This window comes from Xyrauchen texanus, chromosome 14 (assembly GCF_025860055.1).
Source record: "Xyrauchen texanus isolate HMW12.3.18 chromosome 14, RBS_HiC_50CHRs, whole genome shotgun sequence".
Taxonomy (NCBI): Eukaryota; Metazoa; Chordata; class Actinopteri; order Cypriniformes; family Catostomidae; genus Xyrauchen; species Xyrauchen texanus.
The window spans coordinates 11,483,681-11,493,085 of record NC_068289.1 but is presented as its reverse complement, the minus strand read 5'-3'; the positions used below and the strand labels follow the sequence as shown (position 1 = coordinate 11,493,085).

At 37.7% G+C, this 9,405-nt stretch overlaps 1 protein-coding gene across 1 annotated transcript; it reads right to left on the bottom strand.

Annotated features, from left to right (window-relative positions):
* Positions 1-394: 394 nt before the first annotated feature.
* LOC127655087 (ashwin-like) lies at positions 395-8,713 on the bottom strand. Its single transcript, XM_052142696.1, has 4 exons — positions 8,576-8,713; positions 8,208-8,365; positions 4,548-4,920; positions 395-2,916 (listed from the first exon to the last, which is right to left on the bottom strand). Exons 1-4 carry the CDS (start codon positions 8,708-8,710, stop codon positions 2,860-2,862), a joined length of 723 nt encoding a protein of 240 aa, XP_051998656.1. The 5' UTR covers positions 8,711-8,713; the 3' UTR covers positions 395-2,859.
* Positions 8,714-9,405: the final 692 nt, after the last annotated feature.

The window sequence follows — 9,405 nt, the reverse complement described above, 5'->3', positions numbered from 1 at the left end:
AGACACACTCAGTGTTTACAGTTTTCGAAACATTTTTACTTACGAATGGCTTTCTTGTCATTAGTTGTCTTTGCATATTAAAATATACTATGTGACACCTGCTTGTATCTTTTAATGTTTTGAGTCGACGACTAGTGCCTGACGCGAAGTCTCAGATCTCACAACAAATGGCCTTGGAGTGTGCGCACTCTTGAGACATACCACAACAAGTCTCAGATGCTACGACAGATTTCAAACCAGCTTGATATCTTGACATATTGTTGTAAGGTTTGCACACTTTCCATACAAGCAAGAGACAATGAGCCACAGCCAATGAAATACAGAGAGAGCGCACAAGAGACGACAAAAAATAATTAGAAAAGATTAAACATCACCCACATCTCCCAACCCACTCTCTTTATTATTTTCTGCACTAAATAACTATTTTACTACTTTTTTTTGTGCTATATTGTCATTCAGAAATATACAGAGATAATGATTTATGTACAGTATATCCTCATGAAATCAGAGACACTCCTTGAAATCTGAACACAAGGGGTCAAAAGAGACAATCAGGTGTAACAGTGATGTGTCTCACTTGTACATTTGTGATTGTATCACCCAAAACGCATCTTAATATCAGGTGTACACAGGGGCTCCATCGAGCACTACAAGAAACAAGACTGAGTCGCAGGGCGCCAGCTGCAAATTGTGTATTGTCCACTAGGCTTAAGATGGTATTGAAGAAAGTATTTTAACACTGAAAATGTTACATACTTAAGCTTTAAGATAAGTTTGATTCTGTTCATGTTTAATAAAATGAGACTTAATGTCTTAGCTGGGAGTTTGGACAAAGACCTGAAGCATTGCATTCTACTATTAAACTTGTGGGAGTGTTTGAAATAAGAATAGAAAACTATTTTGACTGGTCCATTATCAACTTGTGTGTTGTACTCTGAGCAAGACCACTTTGTTCTTTTAGTATTTTCTCCCCAATTTGGTATGCCCAATTCACTGTAGGTTCTAGTGTCGGCGTAGTGACTCGCCTCAATCTGGGTGACTGAGTTGCCTCCGCGTCTGAGACAGACAATCCACGCATCTTACGTGGCTTGTTGAGCATGTTACAGCGGAGACCAAGCGTGTGTGGAGACTACACGCTATTCTCCGTGGCATCCACGCACAACTCACCAAGTCCCCCACCAATAGCGAGGCTGTCCACAGGCTTTTCCACTGCACAATACAGCTCAACTCGACTCTTCTCGCTTTTTGGGAGTTTTCCACTCTGGATAGTACCTGGTACTTTTTTTAGTACCACCTAGGTCGAGGTTCTAAGAGAGCCGAGCTGATAATAAATGTGACGTCACAATTCCTGCAGATCAGAAAGAATCGTCACTAACGGCGTCACTGGATTTGCAAAACGGGACATCAACATGCTAGTTTTAAAGTAAGCAACAGCGATAGCAGTATCATTTGTTCACACGACTTTCGAATTGTAAAAAGAAATGGCTGAGCGCAAAACCACGCCGTGGTCAATAAACGAGATGCAGACATTCCTCTGTTTAGCGACGAATGAAACAACGTGAAACGAAAAAGTCTTTAAGGAAGTGTCTCAGCTGTTAGCCGCACGCAGCTACCACTGGACCTACCAATGGTGTAGGGATAAGTAAAAATTTTTTTTTAAAGTGACTACAGAACCATCAAGACCACAACAGCCAGAGTAGTTCAAACAGAAGAAAGTGAAAGTGGTTCGACCAAATGTACGCTATGGCAATAGACCGACAAGCAATGGGAGGCCTTGTATATTAGCTTTGAAGACACCTATGCTTGTGTTCTCAAAAGTTGACAAGATTTATTTTTATTTAATATACGCATTAAAAATGCAGTCTTAATATCTGCAGACAAGCAATATAAAATAGCAAAACAAAATAAAAATAGGAAAAAGTACTAGGATATTATAAAAAAAATAAAATAAAAAAAAAGAACAAGCCTTTCAATATGCCCCACCCCTTCTGTACATCAATAAAGGAAAGAAAACAGTGCTTGTCAAGCAAATTCCTGGGGACTTTAATTTTCCTTTCGTAGTGCAGAACTTCAGAACAGCCTTCTGGGGGCCATAAATACGAAACGTGCTTTTGAAAACAGTCAGTTCATTGGCCAAAACACATTGCCATTCCTATTCAAGGCATCAACTTGCAAACAGTCAGAGAAAATAAAAATGCAGAGTGCAACTTCATTCAGTTACTCTGAATCGTCCAAAGCCAGTAAAAACACAGCAACCACCTCTAACACCTCTAACCTGGTGTGATATGATGAAGTGACATGATCACGAAAGCCATCTTTTCTATTCATTACATGTCCTAACCAGCTGTAGGTTTCCATTTCTGCGGCATTGTGTTGGTAGCTCCACCAACTGTGAAATTTCATTGGTCCAAAAATCCTGTTCCTCATATCTTTACGTCAAACATCAGTTCCGATTGGCTGTGTCTGGGTCACGTCACACCGCAGTTTCAATATAAGTGTGGACAGACAAATTGCTTGTCACTGGATAATGGTCACACTGCACCAGGTTAGTTCACAGTCCAACACAGGTCAAGAGCATTCCCATTTGCAAGCCAATTTTGTGTTGGCAAATCAATCCAGCCAAGAGCGTCACACTTGGAAAGTTTATTCACTGCAAGGAAGATACAAATTGCCAAATTCTACATTTGTCCCCTGGTGTGAAATTAAGTGTCACATTTCTAATTTCAGTTTTCCAGTGGATGGTTAGTAAGGTTGAGAGGAAAGATCTGGTTAGTGTCAGCTGGAGTTGTGTGAAGCACTGGGGAGAACCAGTATTTAGAGTTCAACATGCCTTCTTAGTAGATCAGAATAGATCGGAGCTTATGGCCATGTGACATGCTGAATCTTTTTCTTTATATCCGGTGACTTAATGTCCTTCTGCAAGAAAGAAGAGAAAGAGGAGAAATAAAATAAATATAGGAGAACCTAATAAAAAACAATGCAAAAAATTCTTCTTTACATTGAACTCAAAAAGTATTTGGACACATAAAACACACTAAAGTGTAATTGGGACCAGCTCAGACCGATAGTAGATTTCAGCAATAACTACAAATAAGGTGGTGGAAAAAACAATAACATTATTTGGTCGATAGTTTGAATTAGATTTAAAGAATGTAAAAATGACTATACTATAAAGGGTGCACACACAGAGGCTACAAGAGTCCAATATGAATACAATTCCAAAATCAGTTTATTGTTCTACCAAAACCCTAATAATAACAACATCAACAAATAAGAAGATTTGGTGCATAATACAGAACTTTTAACTGTAAACAAGCCCAAAACACAGACACACACACACAACTCTTTATTTTGAAATGATGGTGACTTGGCTCCATTAAAATCCCCTTTATTTAAGTTTTTACAAATTAAGCTTATTATAGTGTATATATATATATATTCACCAGATGAAGTTTAGAGTAAGGGTGTAACAATTCACTATACTATATATACTTCAGTTCACAATACTGATCAAGAAAAGTTCAGATTTATAATTTTTTTATTATTATTAATATTATTATTATTACTTTAAAGACATATGCAAAACAGTTCCTTTCCTTAAAAAGTTTAGCTAAAAATACTGATCTTAAAATTGATAATTGATCCATCAGAGATGTACTAGGTCTAAAAATCAACCCAGAACATGGCAATGGTGACAACAAATGAAAATATCTAATAATTCTGCTTACTGACAATAAATAATTATGTTAGATACATATGCTGCTTACACACTGTCAATGATTACATACATTTAAAATATTTTAAATTATAATTGTATTTTTTTTTTAATCTTCTTTGGAAAAATACATATTTAAATTATTATAAACAAGAATAATTTACTGATGACATCAAATCAAACATGACTCTAGATGTAAAAGTTTTGTAAGCATTAATAAAAATTTTTTTAAAAGTCTGACGCAGGTGTAAATTGACGGGTCCTTAAACAAGCCCTCATAATAAATCAATGATTGACAAATTCACTTGTGAAATGGATTGCTGTGAACTGGATGCCAATGACTGTCTTATGATCAATAATATGGTAGTAAACAATACATTGTATTCTAAAGCCGCTTTATGTATTGTCTTATTAATGATGAACTCTTCTGCCACAAGAATGTAATGCATTTTAATGATCTGAATATTTTTATTTATATATATATATATATATATATATATATATATATATATATATATATATATATATATATAAAAATAAAGATAACTATGTATAATTATATATTGATATAAATATGTATAATCATTATATATTGAATTATTGTTATACAAGGGGCTTTCTCAGCAAATATTTTTATATGCAATTAATTAATCAGGACACCATGTAATTAATTTGATTACAAATTTGAATCGATTGACAGCCCTACTAATGCTACAAAACTTTTATCTTTAATTGTGGCTGAATTGTCCAAATATTTTTGAGGGGCACTGAATATCACACAACACTTGTAAAACTTAAAAAACAGTTTCCGCAATATTAACGTCATACTCACAGCAGTGTGTGGTTCTCCATCACTGGGGGCCGTGCGCTTTAGCTTGGATGCCGTATTGTTAGAATGTACCAGGAAATCGGCAGTGTTAGAATTATTACAAGTGACTGAAGGGCTCTTGGAGCTGGCTCGTAGTTCTGATACTGGGGTCCTATTGTAGGAATTTGAGGATGAGTTGGAAGAGCCATTTGAAGAGGATCCAGAAAGCTTGCGAATGGGGTTTGAGAGACTGACACTGGAAACTGGGGGCTTCAGGCGATCTGTGGCGACAGGTGCTAGCGAAGTATCAGGTTTCTTCAGTTTAACATTGCCAGTGTTAGTTGAGCTGACATCAAACACAATCAACGGCCTCTTCCTGCCAATATCTGAGCCTGAACTGAAACAAAACAAAGTCATTTAAAAGAAGCAATAAGAAAACCAAAAATGTTTGGACATTTTAATTCAATTACATAACAGTTACAAAAGCTGACATCAAATCATGCTCAGCTACATGACATCATCAATGTCTTTTCTAGACAAATCATGACTTTTCTAAAATACTAATAGGTTACTGAGCAAAAGGGCAGTCTATTAATCTGTCCTGCAGTTCATGCTTTATTCAAAGTTTCTTAACATAGACTTTTTACAGGGATAGTCACCTTTTGCAATGTGGTGTTAGGTACCTTGAAGGAAATCGACCAAATCAAGGACAATTCTATCGTTATTAGGATTCACTCTCATGTCATTCCAAAACTGTACGCTTGAATTTTTCTGTAGAACATGAACTTTATGGAGCTCTTTCCAAACAAAGACAGTTTGTTTTTGTGAGGTCCGATTCTTGAACGAATAGTTTCTTTTGATACAATTCTCAGCAAGTAACCAGTTGAACCGGTTCACAACGTCAAACTGAATCGAACTTTAGTTCCGGGTTGATGACGCAAGATGCACAGCTTAAGTAAATTCATGAAGGTATAAAATAAAAGGGTGGTGTAGTTCCAACATCTACCAGTAGGAGCTAACATGGAACTGCTAACCAGCCAATTCCTGATCCCCTGAGTAAATGTACTGGCTTCGCAGCACATCGAAATTTACGACTCTGAAAAACCCCCCAGAATGCGCCGGTCCCACTGACTGTCGAAGTTTGCTGAGGATTTACTATGTGTTGAGATGGTAATGGCAGTAGCCGAATAAATAATTTAGAAACCTACAGATGTTTGTTTTGGTGTTACTTTAAAATTATTTTCTAATTACGGTCTTGAGACTTAATTAGGCTTTTTTTTAATCGAAGATGTAACTAATACTGGCAGGCGGCTATTACAGGTTACTAGACCGGTTATTGAACCAAAGAATCTGCTTAAAATGAAGGAATCAAACCTTCAGGCATATTAGAAAGTCAGCTCTTTGTTCCTGTCCGACTCAAAAAGAACCGAAAGAGCTGGTCCACGAACTGTCAAAGTTTGCCAAGGATTAACAAGGAGTCTGATGAGTGAGCTGCTGATACTATAAGCATGCGTGTACCGAGGGCATGAACGAGCCTGGGTTGAACTGCAAGTTCCAAACAAAACGTAAATGGAAACTTTATTAAATAAAATGTAAGACATGTAGAACATATCCGTATTTATGCACAGTGTCTGTATTGGGCGCTTTAGATGCAAAACTTTAATTTAGGAAACTTGATGTAATCTTGAAACTCCAAGATGTAATCAATATCAGTCTCATTCGACAAGCAGGATCAAAGAATGAAACTGATGATAATAAATTACATTAATATTACAACTTAATTGAATAAAAGGTAATAATCAGCAATGTGTATTCACATATGGCTTTATTTAAATGTTTGAGCGTGAAAATGATGTTAGACCTTAGAATTACGTGCTAGGGACGTCATTACATGATGACGTAAAAGAAATGCTGAATAGGTTTTTGAACCGTTTCATTGAAAACGAACTGTCCAAAAGAACCGGTTTGCAGAAATGAATCGGACTTCCCATCACTAGTTTTTATGACTGCATGCATAGGAACACAAATATAAATCAAGAGCTTCAGTGCATAGGAAGAATAAGGCAGCGTAAACCATAAGACTCCAGTGGTTAAATCCATATCTTCAGAAGCGATGAGTATTAAGTGTGGGAGTGGGAGACAAACAGATACATTTTTAAGTCCTTTTTTTTTTTTTTAAATCCCCTTTTCTCCCAATTTTGGAGTGGCCAATTCCCACTACTTAGGAGGTCCACGTGGTGGCGGAGTTACTCGCCTCAATCCGCGTGGCAGAGGACAAGTCTCAGTTGCCTCCCCTTCTGAGACCGGCAATCCACGCACCTTATCACGTGGCTCGTTTTGCAGGACACCGCAGAGACTCACAGCATATGGAGGCTCATACTACTTTACGTAATCCACGCACAACTTACTACGCACCCCATTGAGAGCAAGAACCACTAACCGTGCGTTCAGACCAGAGGCGGCGAGAGCATCAAAATTCGCTCTGGCTGCCCTGCCAACAACGCTATCGAAAATTCGTGAACGCTCGGATGTATTTGAAATAGGCGGCAACGTTCGTTGAGAATGCTTGGAACTATATTTAAAGGGGCCACAAAACATCCAGACATGTCGACCGGTATCTTTTTGACGACATATCACAAGTAGCATATATACTCATGAAATATTTTAATATATAATATTATATAAACCATAATATCCACTTCATAAACTCACCTGGCACACTTACAATTTCAGACACCTTTGTCCACTCATGTTTTGTTTTTATTTATTTATATCCCTGTAAGCAAACAGGGACAGATCAAATATTACGGGAAAAGCCACCACGACAATAATCAGTTTCTCCTCCATTTTGTCTTCGGAACTAATGTTTGGTGGGAACCAAAGTCTACACGGTTGTGTTCTCTAGACTTCGCTAGTGCGGAGCACTTCTATATTCCAATAGGTTGCCGCCGAACCGCGTCAAAACTCATTCCCATAATGTTGGTTGCACTTAAACTTTCCTCTGACACCCACACCGCCCAAGACTCGTTGCGCCACTTCTCGCCGCCGAGAGACGTTGGCCATCATAGAAAATGAATGACTTCCGGTCGGTTTGACGCTCTCGCCGCCTCTGGTCTGAACGCACGGTAATCGTGACCACAAGGAGGTTAGCCCATGTGACTCAACTCTCCCTATCAACTGGGCCAATTTGGTTGCTTAGGAGACCTGTCTGGAGTCACTTAGCACACATTTAAGTCTTTTTTTTTTTATATATATATATATCTCCTCTTTCACTTCCTTGTTATTTTCTTATATTGTATACTAATGGGCAGGGAGGAGAATTTATAGAAAAAAGGACTTAAATATTGTTCTCTTTTTCACCCACACTTATATCACTTTTGAAGTTATGGATTTAATGAGTAGAATCTAATGCATTACTTTATGCTGCCTTAGTGCTTTTTTTAGCTTCAAAGTTCTGGTCATCATTCACTTTCATTGTGAGGACCTACAGACCTGAAATATTCTTCAAAACAATCTTTATTTGTGTTCAGCAGAAGAAAGTCATACACATCTGGGATGGCATGAAGGTGAGTAAATGATGAGAGAATTTGCGTTTTTGGGTGAACTATCCCTTTAACTGCCTGGCTGCACCAGCACTACTTATAAGGAACTTATATGCATGCATCAGTTGCCTTCGTCGGTCACCTGTGTGCACTAGTGGAGCTCTGCCGCGCTCTGGTCCTCTCCATTCTCTTTCCCCAGCGTGTGTTGGGCAGATCTCTTTGCGGGAGAGGAATGACATGCCGCAGGTACAGATCTGTGAGCCGGTCACGGTCCACGGCATCATCCACCGTTAGCCCCCTCTAAAACAGATTGAGTTATTGCAGTAAACAATGACTACTGCTTTACTCAGATTTCGGAGAGGTTTTCTAGATCTTGTAAAATTAAAGAAAAAGCCTGATCTGGTTAATAAGAACCAAAATATGAACATAAATATTTAAAGTATAAGCACATTAACCTGTACATAATAACCAGTCTCGGTTAATTTAAGCACACGTGCCTCCTTGTCTCACCTCATGTAACACGAGCTGAATGAAGCCATGAGAAAGTAGCTCAGGGTGAAGCAGAAGGTCGATTTTAGAAATATCTCCAGCATTTGATCTGGGATTACCAGTTCTGTCTTCCCTGTGCGACGCCATGTTTTTCATGCCATTTCCGAAGAGCACAGGAAGCGTTTAACAACAGAAAAACCTTTACCGCCACCTACAACCAAATGTGCTTTAGGACAGAATCGACCACACAATAAATATGCATTTTCATTGATACAGTGCATGATTCAATTTGACTTCGTTTACTTTTTAAATAGAACTTGTAGTTATCTGGCAAAGTCATTTCAAACATTAATTGGAAAATTATTTTAATTCTGTGTTGAATATCTCTGGTGGGAAAAAAATGACAATAGCCCGCCTCAACTAGGTAAAAATTGAAAGCTTGTAGGAATATCCAGGTTTAATACAAGTTAAGCTCAATCAACAGCATTTGAGGTGTAAGTGAATGGGGCCAATCCGTAAAAAAAAATAGCCTACAATAAAAATGTATAGCCAAAATACATACACAATATGCATGTGGTAACATGATTTTAATGTGAGAAAATAGCTTACTAACATTTTCTTTGTAAAGTTATATCCAATATTACAACTTTGTTGCCATGATGACATAACACTCAGTAACTTCTGTCTTTGTGTCGTCTTAAACTTACACTGACACAAGCAGCTTTAATATAGCATAATTTAAAATCAATAGTTTTCAGTTTCAGATGCCATTGTAGACATTTACTATTCAGTCAGCTGTGGATACTTTAATCAATGAGTGAAAGTGTCAAATAACAGGACGGTCACTGAGA